Source organism: Astatotilapia calliptera, chromosome 23, assembly GCF_900246225.1.
Source record: "Astatotilapia calliptera chromosome 23, fAstCal1.2, whole genome shotgun sequence".
Lineage (NCBI taxonomy): Eukaryota > Metazoa > Chordata > Actinopteri > Cichliformes > Cichlidae > Astatotilapia > Astatotilapia calliptera.
The window spans coordinates 4,331,209-4,354,085 of NC_039323.1; the positions used below are offsets into that span (position 1 = coordinate 4,331,209).

The window sequence follows — 22,877 nt, forward strand, 5'->3', positions numbered from 1 at the left end:
ATTTGCTTCTCAGCACTCAAGGGTGGTTACAGTCAAAACGAGCAGAATTGGACAGAAGCCTCGAGAACTGAAGCACTTGGAAATCGTCTAGTAACATGCTGATTGGGTCGCAGTTATTAAAATCAGATTCAAGTAATGATTAAAGCTATTTCAGTTCGTTTTTTTTGTATACTTACCATCACATTGTATAAAAAAAAGAGAACAATTCTAATAATTACAACAGACCCAATAACTTCAGAAGTGTCTCCAAGTACTGCTTAATTTCAAACATGTAAATGTGTTCTTCTCTTATAATCCTCTCCTATACCCTTAAGCTGATTTTGATATAGCTAATGACATCCAACACAATTTAAAGAGATTTAAAAATACACTAGTACAGACAGATGCCTCTTAAAAGTACACTCAATTATTTTTATGTGAACAATGGGTCAAATTTCTATACTTAAAGTTACAGGAGCCACTTATCACGAGGCTGCAGTTCCCTGTACCTTTATAAGTGTGTGTGTTAGTGTCTTACAGATCACTGTTTTGGTTTTACAGCCTGCAGCTTTATTACAACTTTATTATTAGTGAGTGACTGGTGAATTGGAAGGATTTAGCACGCCAAAAATATTTTCCTTCACAGTATGGTAAAGATCACAGTACTTGATTTGCATTCACTACATGAGAAGACCCCCTGTTTGGACAATGACACTGATGTTTTGGACTATGCATATTGAAGCTTCAACATTAGCCTTTTGAAGGCATCATGTTGGTGTTTGGAGCAAAAGTAAGCCTAATCTGAACAAGATTGCCTAACTTACCAGCTAATGCTGGTTAGCTTAGAATGCTCCATCCATAAACTACACTGCAAATTAATGCAAGAGTAACATCCCATAAATATATACTAGAAGTTCATCTTCTGTGTGTTTATACACCAAGCATTTGCATTAGTCATTAAGTATTATTAATCCCTTGCTCTCTTCCACATTGTGTCTTTTGCCACGTTTCCCTCTCCTCACGCCCAACTGGTCGTGTGAGTTGTGTGAGCCTCTTCTGCCAGATGTGTCTTCCTCTTAAAAGGGAGTTACACGCCACTGCAACCTCCTCTGGCCTCTGCTCCGTGGCTGCTGGGTGACCTCTCATTTGGGGCTCTACTCAGCTCTTCCCAGGAGGGTGGCACGGTTCCCCCCCTTTGGTGGTCCTCCTTGGGTCCTCATACTCTGGGGCCTCTGGATGTCTGGGGCCTGGATCTCCTCCATACCTGCTTCATGCCCTGGGGGACGGGGCTATGGCTCCCCACACTCCCTAGCAGATCGTTACATGGAGAAACCTTTGGAATACAAGCCTGCTGATCCACACAGGTGTACACACGGGTGTTCACAGACGCGGACTACACCTTTCTTGGCTGCTGCCTCAAAGCACATTGTGCGCTGTCTATCTTGGGTGCTGCACAATAGCGTTTAATACTTAGCATCTACTGTTATCTACTGCTAGCTAGTTTATTGTGATGGTGCTGTTTTTATTATGTTGCTCTTTTTTGTTTGTTTTCTCTTCTGTTTTTTTTTCTCCATACAGGTGATCCAGGTGTTTTGTGGGTGTTTTTCTTTCTTTCTTCCCCCCTTTCTCACCGTCTCTTCTCCCCTCTGTTTTTCTTTCTCTCCCTCTCTTTCTTTCATTCTTTCTTCCTGTCCTATCCCCCAGTCAAGTCTGTCCCGTCTGTAGCAACCGAAAAAAAAAATAAATAAATACATAATTATAATAAAGGTCAATCAAATGGACCAATATGGCAAGGCCATGATGATCCACTTGGTAAAGTAAATCCACTTGGCATCTTTCTTGGCCTTGAGACAACAATTCTGATGGCTAAAGATCCAAACGGGACAAACTGTCACCTATTCATTGCTCATAAAGTGTCAGCTGATTGTTAGGGTTTTCTCTCTATTATTATTATTATTATTATTATCATTATTATTATTATTGCTAAGCACCTTGAGGTAACTACTGTTGTAATTTGGTGCTATATACAAAAAATGTAATTGAATTAAAACCAAAACACAATTTTTGGAGGGTCTGTGCCACACAGCAAGCCATAATAGTACAATAATTCTACTCAAAAATTTGACTGTCTTAAAAAGGCACCTACAGAGAGATTGCCAGATTACTGACTCCAATTAGCAGAGGAGCTTCTTGAAGACAGCAACTGGCTACAGATGGCTGTGCCGCGATACCTATAAATCAAAGTGGCAACAGCCCTACATCCCTCGACCAAGTGAAAAAGATAAATATAGAGCAGTCAAATTCAAAGTTCAGATCCAAACAAATGTATAAATGCTTGCTAATGATACTTTCATCATAATCTTTATTCAGAACCACTACAAGTGAGGGATCGACACTAGCTGTTTTATAATGACCAAAAACATCATATTTTTTAGAGATTCCAGTGCGTTCACTAATAAGAGGTATTTGAAACGTCCATGGGGGAAACAATCCTGATAAGAGCATTTGGCCAAACAACACTGGCCACAAGGAGTGCATTTTCTATACTGTTACTTTGAGCAGCAGACCTATGAGATAGCAGCCTGGATTTAAACCAAAATGTATTCTTTCAGAATGCTGCTCATGTGAGTATTTCATCCTTCCACTGTATAACTATATTCTGAACATGAATTTGTGTTATCAAACAAACCCTGGCACATCAATGAAGCTCATCTCAGAGAGAGGTTTTCTAAATAAATCAGCAGAATAAATACAGGCAGCTTGAAAAACATGAAGTGGTAAAGCATTACAAATCCTTGCCATTTTCCCAAACTGTACCGTCTTGCCTTGGATGAAAAATGAGACGCCTGCTCTGAAACTGTGTTTATGGCGTTAGGAATTGCTTGGAAATGAATTACTGGATGAATCACCGGGGCCTTGTGCGCGAGAACCACTTGTGCAATGCAGAAATCTGGTTGCAGTAATGTTTACTTACGACACACTTGTATCACGACGCTAGAGGCAGGCCCTGAGCCAATGAATAGTGATGTTCCAAATATGTTTATAACACAAAATAGCCTAGAGCTGGATTTTAAAAACAACCACAAAGTGAAACCTGTTTGGGTCACACCACTTCCTTCAATGCAGATGAAGTAACAACGATGCAATTTTTAATGTTAAAAAGAAAAAACTTTATATAATATCAAATGTCTGAATATTCTTCCCTTCAGACTTTTCAAATCTCACAGCCACACCGTGAATACAGTTGATAATCAAATCCTTTTGTGACTCAAACCTTTACAAGTATCCTACTGCTGCTAGCATTTGGTGACATTTTGAATAGATGTGCAAGGGGTGGGCTCTCCTATGTGCTGCACAAATCAGAGCCATCAACAATTAACTCACAAAACGCTGAGGTTGTTTGTAGTACTTCCTGAGCAGCAAAACTGAGCCAATGTGTTCACTTAGTGATTAGACGTGGCCATATGCAACAGGCCCAAATGTCAGACGGGCTTATCACTCTGCAATTCATTCAGTGCTACTGATACCACTTTGCATTGCAAAAACTCAAGCCTCAATGAAGCCATGTGTTCAAGGCAGATTTTTAGATTATTAGCATTTGTTCTGCTTAGAAAAAATAAAATACAGCAGAACACTGGCATGTTATCACCTTTAAATTAATATGCAAGGAGTTGTTGTTTCCATATATAAAAGACAGCCAGTCACAGCTGCATTATAGTGGAGTTATCTGTGTGTGTGTGTGTCCATCTGTTTAAATCTACTGTTGCCTCTACTCAAACTAGAACCTTACTTTGTCTGCTGTTAGGTGCTTAGAGTAGGATTTTGGCACTGTTTCTGATTAAAATAGCTGCCTGCTAACTCTAAAAACAACAGAGAGCCATGAGAATAACCTGAAGGAGCCAAATACAGATGACAAAACGAAAACAACAAGATAAAGCTGGGAGGTACTACAGAGAATGATCATACAGGTTATATATGGGGTTATCTTTACAAGTGAATCATTCAGACTGAACTATAAAGACCGGCTACTTTATTAGATACGCTGGGCCAGTACCGAGTTCGACCTTTGCTTTTATAACTGTCTAAGTTCTTTGTGGCATAGACTCAACATGGTTCTGGTCTGATAGCATCACACAAGTTGCTGCAGATTTTTCACCTGCATACCCATGATGCAAATATCTTATTGCGCTCCAGTACATCCCAAAGGTGCTCTACTGGATGAAGATCCAGTGGGTGTGAAGGCCATTTAAATATTGTGAACTCATTGCCATGTATATGAAATCGGTTTGAGATGATCTGAGCTTTGTGACACAGCACATTATCCTGCAAGGGGCAGCCATCAAAAGAATGGATGGATATACTGTGGTCATTCAAACAATGCTCAGTTATAACTAAGGGGCCTAAAATATGCAAAGAGAGTGCACACTATTACACACCAGCAGCTGGTATCATATAAGGGAGGACAGATCCATGTTCATGTAGTGTACGCCAAATTCTGGACTCTACTATCCAAATTTGGCAGCAGAAATCGATACTCATCAGATTGAGCAATGTTTTTCGAACCTTCAACCGTCCATTTGTGGTGCACCTCTATGAACTGCAGCCCCACTTTCCTGTTCTTAGCTGGCAGGAGTGGCACCTCTTGTAGTCTTCTGCTGTTGTAGCCTATCTGCTTCAAACTTTGGCATGTTGCGCATACAGAGATGCTCTTCTTCATCTCTTGGTTGTAACGAGTGGTTATTTGAGTTACCTTTGCCTTCCCATCAGCCTGAAGCAGTCTGGCCATTCTCATCTGACCTCTGGCAACAACAAGGCATTTCCACAAAGAGAACTGCTTTTCAGTGGATATTTTCTCTTTTTCTGAAAATTCTCTATAAACCCTAGAAATGGTTGTGTGGGAAAATCACAGTCATTTCTGAAATACAAAGAAATACATTCAAAGTCATTTTACATTCTTCCTCATTCTGATGAGGAAGAAATTGGTTTGAACTTCAGCAGGTCATCTTGACCATGTCTACATGTCTTGCTGCAACATGACTGTCCGATTAGTCATTTGAATTAACAAGCAGCTGAACAGGTGTACCAAATGAAGAAAGTGTATTATTTGATACATCGTGGACACTTAACACAGGGTCAAGCCAATGTAACCCAACCCCAATTCATATTCCATGAAGTTTTTCAAAAAGAGAAATAAAAGGTATTATATATACCTGAAGAAAATCTCAGAATATGACAATAAAACAAGAAGTAACAATAAAGAGTAATTTCTTAGGGATACAAATGGCCAATAAATAGCATAAATCAAAAGCAATGGTCTTGCCAACAGTCCCAAGACAACTCAAATTTATCTCCATACTCTGCGCCTGACTTAAAAGAAAGAGAGAGGAGAGAGAACTGCTAAAAGGGAAAACTGGAGAGGCCATTTAGTGATTTGAGCAGTGAAGCTTCTCCGCTGCCAAGGACATGTAAGAGAGACAGAGAGACTGGGAGTGCCTCTCAATGCATCAGATGTCAGGAGTGCTCCCTCCTACTCAGACAAATAGATCTTCTTTTGGAAAGCCCATAAGAGAGAGCATTCTAAGGTCGGCGAGATATAGAAAAGTAAAAAAAATCTAGCCATTAAAAGGCCATATGACAGCACAAAGCTCATGTGTGGGGAGTTAAGTGTCAAACAAATTCTGAATTATGTTCATGCTGATTACAAGTAAAAAGGCATTAACAAAAATTATATATCTTTGTTCCCCCCTGGGCTGCTTCTCCCTCCGGATTGTTTCATCAGAGAGGCAGAAGAGGTGAAGGAGAGAGCTGCATACTGCAGCAAACTCAGGCCTCTCCAAACCACTCGTTCTGAGCATCTGGCTTGATTGTAAAAACGTTTCCCTCTTCTTTAATCAATGGAAACTCAACTATCCTGATTCATGGGGCACTCTGGAGTATATAAATATCTTCTGACAAGCTTGACTGCATTCCCCCTTGACTGGCTACAGACCCCCAGCCACCCCACCCCCAAGTGTTCATATTTTTCTTTCCTTCTGTAGTACCTTATTTCTCAAGCTTTTTCCGACCATCTCTTTTTGATCTCTGTCTTCTGAATTTTGCTTTAGTCGGGACTCTAATCAATCACTTTTCAGAGGGTCGCTGCAACTGTGACATGACAGTTTCTGGGAGAAGATAAGGCCAGACAAATTAAACTCACTGCTGAGTGCTGGAAGAAAAGAAAAATACACTTGAAGCAAAATGAGATAAGCCAACCTACATAAGCAGTGACTAAAGGGACTGTTTTTTCCATGTTATCTTACTACCGATCTCCTTACAGACATTTATTTATTTACTATTGTTTTCTAATTTAAAACAAATAAGAGAAAGTCTTTGTTTATCAATTATTAATAATGGGTTATTTATAATCTAGAGTAAATCCATGAAGAGGTTGTAGATATTTCATCAAAGCAGTAATGTCAGGGTTGGAAACCTTAATTTATACAGTAATGATCATCTGGGCAGTAAATATTTATTGCTGATGACTAACAGCTAATGAATGTGTAAAAATATAACAAAATATAATTTCAGCTCAGACTAGACTTTTTTATGTCAGTGTATCAATCCAACCCGCTCTGCATTGGAAAATAAGGGAAAATTACTTATTATCCATCACTGCACATGAGCCAAATTAACCTAATGTGTGCCCAGAAGAATAGCAACACCCTAAATATTAATTTGGCGTGAGCTCTCCTGGAAAATATAAATACCACATTTTGTATTGCTCAGACTTAAAACTGTTGAAGATTATTGCTATTACTATTACTTACTCATCACCTCTGCTCAATGTTTCATGGTAAACATTAATGCTTACCATGTTTACCTTGAAACTGATATGGTGTCAAAACTAATTCTAACGACTACTAACATTGTTTTATACCTAAGTATAATTTATAATCCTTATCTTTATAATCTCTTCTGCTATTTGCACATTCTTTACTGTAAATTCCTAAGTTAATTTGTAAATTTTTGTAGTAAATTGTAAATATTGTAAAACTTTTCTTCTGTCATTTAATGGTCGGGCATTGTACAGCTACAAGCATTTCACCCCCAAGCATTTGTGTGTGACAAATAAAATTTGAATTTGATTTGAATTTGATTTGAATTTGATTTGATTTGAAGTAGAATTAACAAGATAATTATTATTAAGAATCTGTGTCGGTAATTAACGATCCGCACACTGCACCACTCTAAATTATATTGCTAATCGGTTATTATGAAACAGTGTGTTTCAGATCATTTTGCAGAGTAACGTGAAAGTAACGCATAGTACAACATAAGTATACGAGTCGTATAACAAATGTCTTGTAATGTACTATATTACTTTTAAGAAAAGTGTTCTGTGTAATATATGTAATAACTTTTTTACTTTACTTTTTTGAGTAATGACCCAACACTGATCACACCAAAGAGGGGGAATACCTCCAATGTGCACAAACATTTGACGACGCAGCATGTAGTTAATTTGCAAGAATGGAGCTGATAAGAATCGATAATGAATCAGAATCACAAATTCTTATCAATTCCCATCCCTACCTGCTCTTTATCAGACGTTGAAACACAAGGCAGGACCATCTTAAATCCCCTGTGGACAGTCACATGACCACAACATGTCATAACATCCAATCAGGAACCAGATCTTTTATAGGACAAAAAATTTGCGACAGAAACATAAAAATATGTCTCCACAAAAAAATAAATAAATAAATAAACAAAAAACAAAACATAATCCATAACATGCTGAAGTTCAAAACAAGTAATATCTAACATTTGAAATGAATGCAGTTGATCAGACAAATTAAAAAATTGCTATATCATCTTATATAGTGTCTGTCAAGTAAAACATTATTATTAAGAAATATATACACAAAATACAATATCAAAGCTCTTAATAAGACACTACACTGCCGTCCGGTATTCCCGTCATCAAGTCTAAAGGGGCACTTGCATTATTAGATGCAGTAAATACAATATGACCCTCAACTGAAAACACATGAATCCATAAGAAATACACTGAAAAACTGAACATATAATATAACACTGAAATACAAGGAGTCATAAAAAAGGACAAAGTCCATTTCTTCGTTAAGACTTTTTGTAGCTAAATCTCTAGAGTGAAAATCCAATAAAGTTCACGCTGTAAAAGTTAAGTATTAATGCCCGCTTCTCTTTTTGCAAGCTGTACATGCTCAATGCCAATATAACTAAGACAAGACACATTGTGATTCATACGCTTAAAGTGGTGGGAAACCGGACTTTTCTGATCACGATTTCCAATAACACATCTATGTTCGGAAATAATATTTTTCAGAGGTCTGGATGTTTTACCGATATATGCCAACCCACAAGGACATTTAAGCATTTTTATCACATTACTGGTTTTACATTAAATTATTCCCTTAATTGGAAAAGTCTTGCTTGTGTCCGGATGATATAAAATCTTTGTTTTACAAGTAAAATGACATTGCTGACCATCATTGCATTTATAGTTCCCGAGGTAAAAACGCGCCAGTATCTGTTAATAATGGTGGCCATATCTTTAGTCAAAAGTGAATTTTGAATAGCACATTGAATTGCTTTCTTTTAATTCAAGTATTAGGGATATAATACGTATAACCGAACCACTACGAGTAGAAATCAGCATTGTAATTGGGTTTTAATGATCAGAAGCTTGTTTTAAACACTCATATTTCTAACATCTTTTAAAAATCTTTGTTCTAAATCTCCTATTTAGTCTTCAAAAGTCACTATTAGAGCTACATAAGCAACATATGCAGTCGACCTGAGGCACAGGAACACTTCTTTTTTTTTAAATGCTGGATGATATGAACGTAATGAATATCTATCTGTAGCTTTTCTGTACAAAGTGGTGCACGAGAGTTCGATAAGATATTCATTATTTATCTAACTGGAAGTTAATACACAGTCATGTGAAAAAGACTTGTTGTTTGTAAAAAACTAAGGACACGCTTACTGCTTTCACATGAATTAAGAGGGTAAGTAGCACCCAGGCGCAACTAATCAAATGCACTTTAACGGATCATCAGAAAGTGTGATCAGCTCTGTAAAAGTAGAAGTTTTGGACATTTTTGTTTTGTCTGGTGCATTCAGGTGTGTCTTAACACAGCAACACAATCTCCCTAAGAGAACACATCCCATCAAAGTCAGCCCAAGGTCAGACCATGTAATCCTTAGGGAAACTGCAATAAAAAAACACACGAGCTACATCTCAGACCCTACAGGCATCAGTTAGCATGTTAAGGTTCATGACAGCACAATAAGAAGAAGACTGAACAAGTATGTCTTGTATGGAAGGACTGCCAAAAGAAAAGTCTTCTCTCTAACAAAGAAAAACAACAAAAACAAAAACACAAGAGTTGCATCTGAACAAACCACAAGGATTCTGGAACAATTTCCTCTGGACAGATGAGACAAAAATGGAGACGTTTGGTCATAATGCACAACCACACATATAGGCACAAACACCTCATACCAGCTATTAGCACTGTCGTGCCACCAGAGAAATTTGTTCAACAGCTCGGCCACCAGCAGGTCATCCAACAAGACCTGCGTAGACCGGGTAGGCCAGGTCCTTCGAAGGATACAGCACCTGAATTTGGACACAGCCAAAGATTCCAAGCACTTCAGCAAATCTACAACCATGGCTGAAAAAGAAAATAATCCAGGTGGTGATTCAGTGGTGATGTCACAGTTCAGACCTCAGTCCAGTTTAAATGCTTTGGTGGGACATTAAGAGAGCTGTGCCTGCAAACTTAAAAAAAACTGAACATTGTAGCAAAGGGTGGGCCGAAATCCCTTCGCAACGAGGTGACACACCGATAAAGTCATAGAGAAAATTATTACCATGAGTCAGTGTGTAATTTTTTACTTTCATAGTCTAACAAGCTGTTACATTATTTACGAATCAGGTTAATTACTCAGGCTCAGGAAACACTATGACTTCAAACAGTATCTGACAGCCTTGACTATTTTGGTTGTAGTACGATATGGACATAGCAGTTCGACAATATCTGTTCTCCAGTCTGCAATATAAGTTGGATTGTATTGAGTGAATTGACTGTAAAGTCTATGAGTTGTCTTTATCAATAGACCCCATTAAACACTTGTCACCGCTGGGGAATTTCTTTGATCATGCAAGCCATTGTCAGCAGAGAGCGGTCGGTCTAATCAATGAGTGCTTAATTATATCTGGTGCATGGTCCAGAGGTGCAGTAAAACAATAGGCCTGCGCTGTCAGTGTCGTTCTTTGTACAGACAGATGGCTCTTTAGTCAGCGACATTGTGAGGATGCATTCACAAAAGAATTTTTGGGCTAAAAATGTCAACAGTTGGAGCGTGTGACAAGACAAGATAAGAATGTCATTTGGATTTCACTCTAAAAACAATTAGACTTCTTTTATCACTTTCACGAATCTCTGCCATTTGACACAATACACAACAATAGGCCAGAGCTTAAATGTTTACAGATTAGCAAAATCTTCTATTTCCTACTGTACTACATAAAAAAAAGATCTCAGTAAGTAAAACTCTAAGTTTACATGGGTGTTAATAACACTGGGCAAATTATACAATCCAAAATGTTCAACAAAACCAGTGAGAATGAAAATAGCCACAGTGTTCAAGCTGTACTGTACCAAACACTGAGAGAACTGTCATGCTCATTTTTTAGGCATAGTACAGTAAAAGGCATTTAATGGTTTATAATGACTCTGTGTCAAAGGGCCTGTTGACTGAGACACACTGTATGTAAATCTGTAGGCCATCACTGACTTGATCAGCACAGCACAGACAACAAAGTGAATTAAGCCTCATCTAAATGTAAATTAGGTTTTATACCTTTGGCAAACAGCTTACATAACCAGTGTCTGTTTTAATAAACCAATTAGATTTTATTCTATGCTATATGAAGACGAGAAAATAAAAGCTGTGCTTTATGGAAATGTACACGGGATGCAGATAGCATCAGGAGTCGGGCAAAGATCCTTCCTATAGGTATGCATCATTTTCACATGAAAACATGTGCTTGAAATACTGACTATTCAATCTAGTCTGAGAGAAGTAAAACAGACACAGACTGTCATAAAAGGCCCATTCAATTGCCTTGAGAAATGAACATGTGTGGCAGGAGCTTACATATTTGTCTCCAATTTCCTCTCCCTCACTCGTATCACAAATATCAGACTGAATATATGAAACCAGAAGCTCATTTTACATTCTTGACTTATGCAACCTGTCTTATAAAGTTTGAGCAGAGGTACAACATTTACTGTAAACACAATATGGCAGGTATTCTCAGGTTAGATGAACCTACACTTGTGCTGCTGTTCAACATCTTTAATACAATTAAAGAATGAGGGAACAAATTTTGCTCTTTCACAATTTAACTGCATGTATTTTCTTTACCACAACATTTACATTTTTATCCAAGGATTGTTTTTTTAAAGTTAATCTGTGCAGTCTTATGTTCAGAAATATTATAAATAAGAACTTCTCCTAATGCAAGTTTCCACTTAATAAAAATACATTAAAAAACAAAGTAACTTAGGGTAATTCTGGGTAATTAGTGTTAGTATTATTTATCTGATTAAGAGAGGGGCAAAGAGAACTCTTCCTCTGATAAATTTATAGAAATTTCCATTTGTATTTCTTACCTCATGTTTAATTTTGTCCTCAGGAAACTCAGAACAAGTTAAACAAACAAAAATAAATTAAGAAAATGCCAAAATTTCTGCTTTTTATTTTGTTAAATTTTAATTAAGAATTTAGAATTAAGAAGTAATATTATCTTTAGTAAAGAGAGTGGTACTTTGTTTGCAGCACATTTATTTTTACTATGGTAAATGATGACAACAAACATATGAACAGCAAGAAGTGCTATTGTAGACAAATACATAGATTTCAGATGGAGTATAACTTGTAGAAAAATAAGCACATGTAAAGAATTCTGTAAAAAGCAAAATTACAAACTGTGAAGTGGAACTTTAAAGCAATGCTGTTAAAACCAGTAGTGTTTAAATGAAACAGCAACAGGGCATTAATTTGAGAATATCTGGCAAATATCAATTTATTCCATATTCTAACTTTAGTTAAGCATTTACTGGAAAGAGATTAATATCAATTCCATAAACCATTCAGGAGATAAATCCGGAGCCACAGACATGTATATGTTAGCTGATCCCTGTGAGGGAGCTCAGCACCCATTAATCAATGTCTGAGCTCCTCTGGCCATGTCATCTGGGGGAAAAAAAGGCAAATTTATAAAAAGGGCAATTACCACACTGATATTGCAGAAAAATCCTCCTAATATAACCCTCTACTACTACACATTTGTACTTTCCTTCACATATGAGTCTGATAAGGTTTATCTATCCCACTATATGTCTATAAAAGATTGTCTTTCCTCTTGTGAATAAGCCTAACCCAACTTAATTGTTAGTAGTAATCCACTGACTTCCAGGTTGTTGAAAAAGTGCATCAGAGAATCAGCACTGGAGAACAACACTGACACTGACACCAAAGTCAGACAACAGAAAGTAAACAGGGAGAAGTTAAAGCTCATCTGAGTCTGCAGAAACCAAAATGGGCTTATCTGTGGAAATATGAAATCTGAGCACCATCTGAACCTAATCTCCACACAGCGATTCAGTCCCAAAGAGAGCCTGCTGGTTCCCTGATTTATTCTGCCTACTTGGTGCTTGAGTGTTAGCCTGCTTGTGGGTCTAACCAGCCGACCTTGTCGGTGCTGAAAACATGCAGTTCTTCATTTTCGTTTTAATGCCACTCCACTAGCAGAAAGCAAGGCCATTAACAAAGGAATCTGGAGCATATTTAACTTCATCTTACTTTATGCGTACAGCAGCCTCAATTCAATTATATAATTGATTTTTTTTTTTTCAATCAAACAATGAAAATTAATTGTGGAAAATAATCAACACTACAAGTGGCTATCTTTCTTCTGACCTACACAAAATACCTAGCTGGATTTCCTCCACAACAAATGCGACACTGCTGAGGGGAAGCAAACAGACTGCTATCACAGTACCACCACAATACCACATAGCTGTACCATATGTGAGTCAATGTCAGAAAAAACTACATGGCGTGCTCCTAAGTCCAGCTTCAGACTTCAGATACATCGCTGTTGACACAAGAAGAAAATGAAAATGATTTGAACCAATGAACCAATATCAGTTAAGCAACTAAAGGTAAACAGAGTTAAATTTAACATTTGTCTATTATGTTTTTATGATTTGTTGGGTTTTTGTTATACCAACTTTTTTACCTTCTTTTTATATTTGCAATTCACAGTAAATGATAACAGCAGGTACATTAGCATACGTTAGCTAACTAAGCAGTTGTATCTTGTGTCTAAAAAACAAGAATCTTAAAAAACGCTAAATTTAATGGCGTTTTGGCCCAACATGAGTCAATTAAGACCCAAAATAATAAACAATATTCCTGCGGTAATCATAGCAGAGAGTTCGTTAACTACCTCAGATTCAGAGAAAATAATATACTGATAAAAGCTTCCTGCAGCTCCCTGGTGGTTTGTTACTTTCCATTTCATGCTAGGGAAAAGATCATTATTGTTCCACGCTTTTCACAGCAGAGCTCGAATAGGTTGTCAAATCCCTATTAAATACAACCTAATTAATTTGTTTAGTTTAGTTTTGTGATGTGTTGGAATGCAAATCTTTTAAGAGAGATCTTTAAGTTGATATGCCTTTATAAGTATGTCTGTCCAGGTATCGGTTTGCCCTCTTGTGGATGTAACGCAATATATAAATGGTTCGGTCCTGTGTGGGCAGAGGTTTGAACGAATAATCAAATTTGAACAAGAGCCAATGAAGTATTCCGCAAAATGTGCATTGTAAAACATTTGTATTTTATCGTGTATATAGAGAATGAGTAAATGTTTGAACAACAGCACTATATTTTTTACAAGCCTACATACTACGTGCATATATATCCACATTTAAGCATGAGCTATACACGTTATCTAGAATGTAACAGCACAACGGCCTCTATTTTAAAATTCCTGGGCTAACTACTATTTTTGCCTAGTAAATATTTTAAAATCCCAGAAACTTTTATATAAAAGTGTAAGAATGAGGACTTGTCCCTATTAATGGTGCGGATGGTGTCCAGAGATCTGTTTTTACATTCTGTGCTCTCTGGTCATGCCTCTGTCAGCAATGACCAGATTGTTCAAATATGTGGGTTCAATTTAGAAAATGAAATAAAAATGCAGCTAAATGCAATATAATGTGCATACATAGTAGTTGTGTATAAAAAGGGAAACGCCAGCAACTTCTGAAAAAAAAAATTAAAAGTGGAGCATCTTTTGTGTCTAAAGCTCTGTGGTGTGTTTGACTGCTTAAACAAAGAGACTGCTGTGCTGAATATGCTGCTTTAATGCAGCCTCGGTAAAAACTAAAAATGTGACTGTCTCCCATAAAATTAAGGTAACACTTACTACTGTTAACAACACGAGTCTGTAGTTATTATTGCATCTTGGAACTTCTTTAAGTCTTCCAAATTAGTGCTAGGGCAAGCAGAAATCACAGCTTCATCAGGAGATTGCAGTCAAACACGCAAATCAAATTGATTCTCAACTGCTAGATAAGGAAAAACAAGGCAGGGGGAAAAAAACAGAGTGCAACAGGGTTGTTGCCCAGTTTACTGTGAAAAGATTTCAGGGATCAATAGTACCAGCATCTCATCCACTTTCACAACAACAACAAAAAAAATTTCTGAACTGTGAGGACCCTGTGTATGGATAAAAAGTTTTAGAAAACAATTTCAGACAAACGAAATGGAAGATAACAGACAGGATGATGTAGAGATCGCAGGTTTAGTTTATGCTCTCGCTGACACACACATGGAGACACTAAGGGAGCAAAGCCACATTGCAGACAATCTAGGTGATGTAACAAATACAAACTTTTTGTTAAAACTTGCAAGCTCAATTAAAAAGGTAGCAAATACTGTATTCTGACCACAACCACGCTCCAGCCCAGGAACATAAATAACAGATGTCATAGGTTGCCACTTTGTCTATCGAGTTTTTTTAAATTATTGTTTAAAAAATTTAGATTCAGCCATGGAAATACAAAGCGAGGGCAAATATACAAGATGCTAGCTAACAATGGACAGAGGCATGTCAGATTTAAAATTGTTTTAAACTACAAATATTAAGATCACATAACAAAAGAATTGTACAAATGTTCAAACAGCATCTAGCTAAAGCTGACCCACTGATTGCTTTTGGGTAACTACAGTCAGTGTGCTAGGGCAGCAGTGACAACCAATAATATTCGGCTTCAACACAGGTCTTATGACAGTACATAAGACCTGTGTTAGATAGCCTGTGTTATCTAACAATAGATTTTTTTCAAATGTCAGCATATATACCCACCCTTCACTGGGAACCTGGGTTGCATGGAGAAGAAGGGATTGTTGTGATTTGGTCACTGTGCTTGCAGGATGTGGGTAGCTGTCAGTACAGCATCTGATCTAACAATTATCAATTATCTGACTTTTCTGCTAAACAAATCTGCTTAAAAAAAGTGTCAGCCAGCATGAGAAAGTCTTGCTTTTCCATCCAAGTGTGCACCCTGTAATTATGTCTAAAGGTTAAATATTGTGTTTTGCAGTTACTCACCACTTTCAAAGCATGCATCAAAAACCAGATGTCCTTTTCGTGGAGTTCCTGAGTATCCTGGTGGGCTCACCATCAGCTTGTTTACGTTGCCCACCAAGGCATCCTCTCCCCCAGCTTCACGGCCTAAAGAACAAGTGCAAAATGTAGAGTTTAACTTTACTCAAAGGAGTCTCCGACCACTGTGTGTAAACCCTTAGTTCCCAGGTGTATATGAAAATTTCATATAATATAATACAGTTGTTGTTATTAAAGTAAGGACAGGTATTTACTCCAATAGAAAAAAGAAATGGTTCCTTTTCTTATGTTGTTGTCATGTTGACTTTTATTAGAATGAAAAAGGAGACACACACACCAAGTCTATAAAAAATACAAGATATAAGGATAGGGATAACTAATTCACATAATGTTGTTGTTAAATGTGAAGCGCCACAACATCAACAGTATAAGAAGTGTTGATTTTATATATTTTATTGGTATTAGTAATTAGCACTAAGTGGTAATTAGGCTGTTCATTTCAACAGACAATTTCAACACATGGTTACTTTTCCTTGAACAAGTGAAGTACAACTGGACTTTTAATAAGTTAATACCGTAACTCATTTCCATTTCTTACGCCGTTGCTCGTTAATAAAATAGTAGTATATTTAGTTTAGATCTTTAAAATTAAAACAATAAATAAAGCTGCGTTTTGTACAAATATGCAAACAACAATAATCAGGAAGGTGGCAAAGAGGTTTTTTTCACAACTGTGGAGTCCAATGATGGTAATTAATAAGATAAAATTAAAAAAAAAAAGCATAAGTGAACTATGATAAACATGATAAAACCCCTGCCACAACAAATATTATTATTGGTTTAAATGTGCGTTTTGTTTGTTTAATCCTCCCCCCATTACAGTGGCGTGTACCATTTGTTAAGAACTGCTCATTTACGGTAGCTTTCATTTAGAAGGATAAGAGACAAACACCGGTTTTAATCACCAAGAGAAAACTTCAGATACAACGGAAAGCTAATTAGCTCCACACCAGCTCACTGCAGTCTGAGTAACAAAGCTAGCTAACACAATTTAACAAACAGTCTGCTCGGCTATGCAGCGGTTAACTTGTCATGGGAGCAATTACCTAAACGCACATGTAGCTCATAATATGGTTGAATAAAGTCAACAGCAGCACAGCTAGCTCACGCTTGCTGGTGACAGGACTGTGTTTACATTTTTGCACCTGCTAGCTAGGAGGTTAACACGCTTAACGTTAGCGTCCATAAAAAGAGACCTAGCGAGCCAGTCACGCGCGCATATTATTGTGAGATAACGGGCTATCACGCGCGTCCCTCTGTTTGTATAGCAATGAACAGGTTGCCGTGTTAAAGCTCATATTTACACACCAGCGTCGACATCGCTAACAGTGTTCTCCTCCATCTTCCTCTCCATCTGCTACAAAGCAGCCGACGCTCTCTGGGAGTTACCACGGCAACGGAGCAAAAGGAAGCAGGAGAGGCGCTGCAACCTTCATCAGGGAGCCGCTGCACAGAAGACACCCAAGAAATCGGTTCTCCCGGGCAATGAGTAAGTAATAAACCCGGTGTTTGATTATGTTTGTTTAGTGGTTACAAAAATCATTAAATATTAAATATTAAATATTGAAAGTAAGCTGTGATTTATCAAAGCATGGTTGGTTCAGGACAAACAAAAAACTGCAACTCTGAAAAGGTCACTCACAGAATTTCAAGTTAGTAAGAAAGGAAGTGAAGTTTGTGACTTTTGTTCTTGAGAAGGACTGTATACGCAAAGTGTTTTACAATATAAACTAAAATACATGGATAAAACCAAACATGCACAGGTGGGTCCAAAGCTTCTTTTTAAAGTTATCAGCAGGGTCGACCGATCTTAAATCCATTGGAACTTGGAAGCACACCATGAAAAGCACAATCTCCAGCACCTGGATCTAGGTATAGCCAACAAGTATTAATCAGCTGATCTACTATATGAAGTTTGGATGAAGTAGTTTACTAATCTAGGGAGGCATCTGACCATGAGGAGCTCTGAAAGTGGTCACTAATATCTTAAACTGAACTCTAAAGTTTAAGAGGAGCCAGAGGAGTGTAAATAAGACACAACTGGTGTCACCCAGAAGGTCGAAGTCCCTGGAAAACATCGGGAGTAAGCCTTCCTTCTTATTACACATGCATTTCAAACGTATACTGAATTAACATCAAGGCTAAGAGTAATTAAATAAAATGGTGGAAAACCTTTATGGTTCAAGATTTGATATCTTGTAATTCTTCTTCTAACACACACACACACACACACACACACACACACACACACACACACACACACACAAATATACATTCAAAAGAATAAATAAATAAATATTTTTTAAAAACCTAGTTTTATGTTGGATTCATGGCACTGGATAAGTTTGTCCTGCTTTTCAGGATGATGTACAGGCTATGGCTGTAGTGAGTATTCTTTCTAAAGTGTCCATTAAGCTGTTCACTGATGCTTCCTAGCTGGATGCCAATAGATGGTTAGAATTTGGCAGTTTTTATCACCCACTGCAAAGCCCTGTGGTGTTGCCCCATGCACAAGCCATACAAGTACACCAACAATGTACACTGGCGACATTTACATTCTACAGGAATCAGTAAACTAGACAAGACTCCCATTGCAAATTAAATAGTAATCTGTATACTGCACCCTCCTCAGTTTTATTGCAGTCATACCTGAAATAAACCTCATTTTGAAGGTATTTTCAGAGAAAAAGCCAATCAATGCAAGCAGCAGCCAGAGATTCTGAATTATCCTGCAGATTGATTAAAGCTGGAGATTTTCTAGACAATTGGAGCAGAGATGTCATCAAGGCCAATCAAGCCTGGCCCTATTCCTTTCCCATTACAAAGGCTGCACCTGATTAAGTACATCAAATGAGCAGCGGCACAACTCCTGGAGCAAGAGCATACAGGCTGCTGCAAATTTTCAGGTTATAAGCTGTGTGTAACAGGACTAAATGAATAAGACAAGAGAGAGGGCAATGGGTTTTTTTTCCCCATGTGCATGTGTGATCTGTATTTGATGTCGAGCATCAACAGGCCACTGAGTAGATAGGTCGGACTGATTATTTCTCAGATGACAGGAAGAGAATACTGGGCTCCTGTGTAATATTTTGTTAAAATTGAAAATTGAATAGCTGTCCGCCATGCCATGTCATTCCTTTAACACTATGCCAATTAAAGAGCTGTACGGTGGTACAATCATTCATTTTCAAGAGAGAGATTGAAATTAAATTATGGAGCATGAGAAGAATGAATTAGACACGCTACATGTTCCCTTGTTTCTCAGCTCTTATCAAATAGAGAGGCTGCATGGGAGTGTTCGGATGTTCCATAAGATCCTGGCTATGGATACTCGGTGTAACTACATCTCATGGCTGAAACTCACATCAGTTTGTGAAAGACAAAATTTTATTCCAAAAACTTACCTGACATTATAACAGTACCTGTGAAATAATGGTATCCTGCAGTGAAAGTTAGGACAGGACATAAAACTTGTTTTATCATTTAAATGCCTATGCACATTAGCGATATTACAGGAGAACGAAAAGGTGCATGAAATCTTTTTATGGCTTTCCTCTTCTTTTAAAGCTTTACATTCAACAATAGTGTGTCCTCTTAAAAAATGCCTGAAGAAGTTGAAATCTTTCTTTCTCCCCAAGTTGCATGTGTGCTTTACTTCTACTTACTGGTGTCTGCTCAGTGGATCACCGAAACCAGAATAACACACAAGAGAGGTTCCACACATGTTGACTCTCAAATTTTAATTATCTCTCATGACAGTGTATTTTCACACGCCTATAAAAATATATTTGACCCCTCTGAACATACGATCGTGCTTCACATGTAGACAGTCCTGTCATGGTTAGTGTGGCTTGGTAGTGACTGGATTACACACCTCATCATTTAAATCAGTGGAAAAAATATACAAAAAATATATTTTTTCATTCTTTCAGAAAGATAGTCTTTCTTCTGAATCGCAAACTGATCAAATGAGTCAGCATTTGTAGCTTTGTGCCACAAAAAAAACACTGACACAAAGAATTTCTTTTCTTTCTTTTTTTATCCCGGCATATGTGTATTCAAGAGGACGAAATCTGTGTTTTTCTACATTTGTATTCCAGCAACTACAGGGAAATCCTTTTTACTCCAGCCAGCTGAGGACATCCACGCATATAGTCCATCATCGATGAAGAAACAAGTCATGCAAAAATAAAAAACACAGGGCACAAGAGGCTCAGAGTTGGAGATGGGCAGTTGTGTGAGGCCGGGTGCGGAGGGCTTAGTAGGGAAGTAGAGACCATCCGGCAGTACATAGAGAATCACTATGGTGACAGCAATCAGGGGGCTCAGGGGAGTGAGGCTGGGTCAGAGAGGAAGGCTTGAGAGGCAGCTGACTGAGGAATCAGCTCTCACTCTGAATGATTCAACTGACAGCTCCCCCCAGGGCTGTGCCGGACCAGCCGTCCCCAGAGACCGCGGCTTTACGGAACAGGGATGCGGCTAGCAGTCCTTTTCTAAGGAAAAAATAAATAAAATAAGTGGAATTGGAGCCAAGACGGCGCAACAGTGCCATAACATAGTAATGCTGTTAATGACACCATCACTTAACTTGCTACAGCGAGCAATTTTCTTTTAAAGAAAAGGAAAATGTGCTAATTTAAAACATGTAAACAATATTACGTGCCGCATCCTTGATGTGAGTGTGAGTCTCTCTACATATATTTCCCTCCCCTGTTGACATAAACATCGGTTAAAAGTAGCAATTTGCTAACACACTGCTTTACACCTTACCATTACCCCTTCTATCATCCATTCATCATCACCCACTCCTCTCCCTTTATCTGACACTTTCTCTGTCTGTTCCTCCCTCTCTCCACTGTGCTGGACAGCATCCACCTAAACAGATGGTTCAGTGTCAATAGGCTGCTATTAACTGGCCGCTCTCCCTGCTCTGATCCAAGACAGCAAAAAGCACATTTAAAGCACTGGGAATAAATGCTGTGCCACACTCATGAAGCTAAGATTTGATTAGCGCAGACGACGACGAGCCCATTTACTTTAAAACCGTCACCCTCATAAGCTACTTTTTTTTCTGTTAGTTTCTCAGAAATAAGCACAAATTGCATGTTTACCACATCAGATGCAGGTGTGGTATTTTTTTTATGTATTGTTGACTGAGTTCAAGGATCTAGTGACTCATATTCTTGGCTCACATCCCCTTAATATTTATTTATTTTGCTTTTCTCTTCCATAGTTCGGATCTCCTGCCATGTCTGTGACTAGCTGCTTCGTCATCTCTGTGCCACACCCTGCTGAGGAAAAGGACAACTGCCTGACCTTGAGGCTTGCATCTGCTCAACCCTCACTTTTTCCATCGCTGGTAGATATTAATAAGAGGTACCCTTAATTTCCACTCCCTTGTGGTTCCTCCTCAGAAGGTGCAGATTTGACTACATTCCATTACTTTATTTTTTAGCCACATGAAAGAAAGCACTAAATGCTTCCTTCTTTCCGGAAAGCCTTGATAGCCCTTTTTCAAATGTAATCTACATCATAATTAGACCCAAACAATATGAGTTTTCGCACTTCCTAGAATATTAGTTAATGCCGGTTGAATGTTCGATCTGACGATGAAGCGAGAGCCAGTCTAAGTATAAATGTTCCTTTACAATCTGCATCTGTGTGTTATAGACACACCCAAAAAGAGGAGAGAAGAGGATAATATGAAAGGAAAGATAGGAGTGGCACGGAGAGGAAGGGATGTGGCGGCGATGGTGTCGCTGCTGCTAGAACAGTCTTCCCACCTTGTGGTAGCACGGAGAACTGTAGCTGCCTCAGTGCATGAGCAATGGGGGATGAGAGAGAGATGGAGTGAGAGAGATAGAGCGAGAGCATAGGAGAGAGCCAGAGGGAGCGATACACAGAGAGAGCGAGAAAGAGAGAGAGAGAGAAAAAAGGGAGGGGAGTTTAAACTAAGTGCAATGTTTTGGGACAGGCTAATCTGTTAGTGAGCAGTGTGAGGATCGGAGCGTATTGTGTGAGCCAGTGTGCGGGGGACAGATAAGGGAGCCAGCCAGCCCGCCAGCCCGACCCACCGACCCACCGACTGCCTGACTGCTTGTTTTAATGTGCTGACTCTGGGGAGATTTTAAAAGACAGCATATTGACTGCTTAGACGTGTGCGGAGACCCTGGGCACAAACGCCACCACTACAGCCACAACGAGCAGAAGTGCATCAGCAGACAGGGGAGAAAGAGACAAAAACTAGAGGACTGAAATATCACAACTCCAGAATCAGAAAATTAAAGAGGATTTTTTTATCCCCCTCTTTTTAAATTGATTTGATTTTTTTCTTTCTTTCTTTTTTTGTGTTCCTGGGACTGACTCCCAACTGTAGAAAAAAAAAGAGGAGGTAGGAGCAAAAACAACAACAACAACAACAACAAAAAAACTGAAGAAAATCTGAAAATAAAAGGACAGAACGAAAAAAAAAAAGCACCGAATCTGAACATGTTCGAAATAAGCCGAACACTCAACGCTGCTTTGTTGAGCAATGAGGTAAAGACATTTGGATTTGCTTATTCCCTCCGCACCTCACCTGTGTGTGTCTGCTGCCAACCATTCTGTCATGTGTGTTATCGTATGTCAGTGTGTGTGCGCGAGTCTTTACACTTCTATATGCTCGTAGCTAGAAGACAGAGGGGATGATTGATAACAGCAGCTGTTTATTATATTTCCCAGCACGATGCTTGGTGCAGAAAAGGGGACCGCAACGCTTCTCACCCTCACTCATCCCGCCTTGTAATAATAAATGGCGAGCCAGTGTCTAGACTTTATATCCTCCTATTGTAACAAAACTAAGGTAGCCTTTAAACCCATCAAACATAGGCTTGCTTGTGAAATTGTCCACCTGGGGCTAAAATTGCTTGTGTGCCTTCATGTGCGCCTACGGTATGTCTGTTAGCGCGAGTGCGTATGGCTGTGCGTATGCTCACACGTGCATTTGTGTGAAAGCAAAGGGTTCTGTAATGCCCCTCTGCCTCCCTCTTTCTTCATGTCCCCCACCCCCCACACTCCCTCTTCTGTCCTTTACCATCGTCCTTCCTACCTGCTGTTATCTGCT

At 38.5% G+C, this 22,877-nt stretch overlaps 2 protein-coding genes and 1 long non-coding RNA gene across 8 annotated transcripts in view; 2 read left to right on the plus strand and 1 right to left on the minus strand.

Moving 5' to 3' along the window:
- The window catches only part of agbl4 (AGBL carboxypeptidase 4), a 351,159-nt gene extending 333,970 nt beyond the window's left edge, over positions 1-17,189 (minus strand). Inside the window, exons 1-2 of the mRNA XM_026157910.1 lie at positions 17,084-17,189; positions 15,701-15,823 (exon numbers count right to left, since the gene is read on the minus strand). Of these exons, the coding sequence (XP_026013695.1) occupies positions 15,701-15,823; positions 17,084-17,129 (169 nt within the window). The 5' untranslated portion in view covers positions 17,130-17,189. The remainder of the gene's footprint in view (positions 1-15,700; positions 15,824-17,083) is intronic.
- An 11-nt stretch (positions 17,190-17,200) lies between these two features.
- On the plus strand, positions 17,201-21,658 carry LOC113015732 (uncharacterized). The gene is made up of 3 exons (XR_003271151.1): positions 17,201-17,264; positions 21,009-21,151; positions 21,446-21,658. It is a non-coding gene; the product is annotated as an uncharacterized LOC113015732 (long non-coding RNA).
- Positions 21,659-22,205: 547 nt separating this feature from the next.
- The window catches only part of elavl4 (ELAV like neuron-specific RNA binding protein 4), a 70,267-nt gene continuing 69,595 nt past the window's right edge, over positions 22,206-22,877 (plus strand). For all 6 annotated transcript variants that reach the window (XM_026157616.1, XM_026157618.1, XM_026157617.1 and 3 more), the window contains exon 1: positions 22,206-22,312. In XM_026157616.1, the coding sequence (XP_026013401.1) occupies positions 22,265-22,312 (48 nt within the window). In that variant the 5' untranslated portion in view covers positions 22,206-22,264. The remainder of the gene's footprint in view (positions 22,313-22,877) is intronic.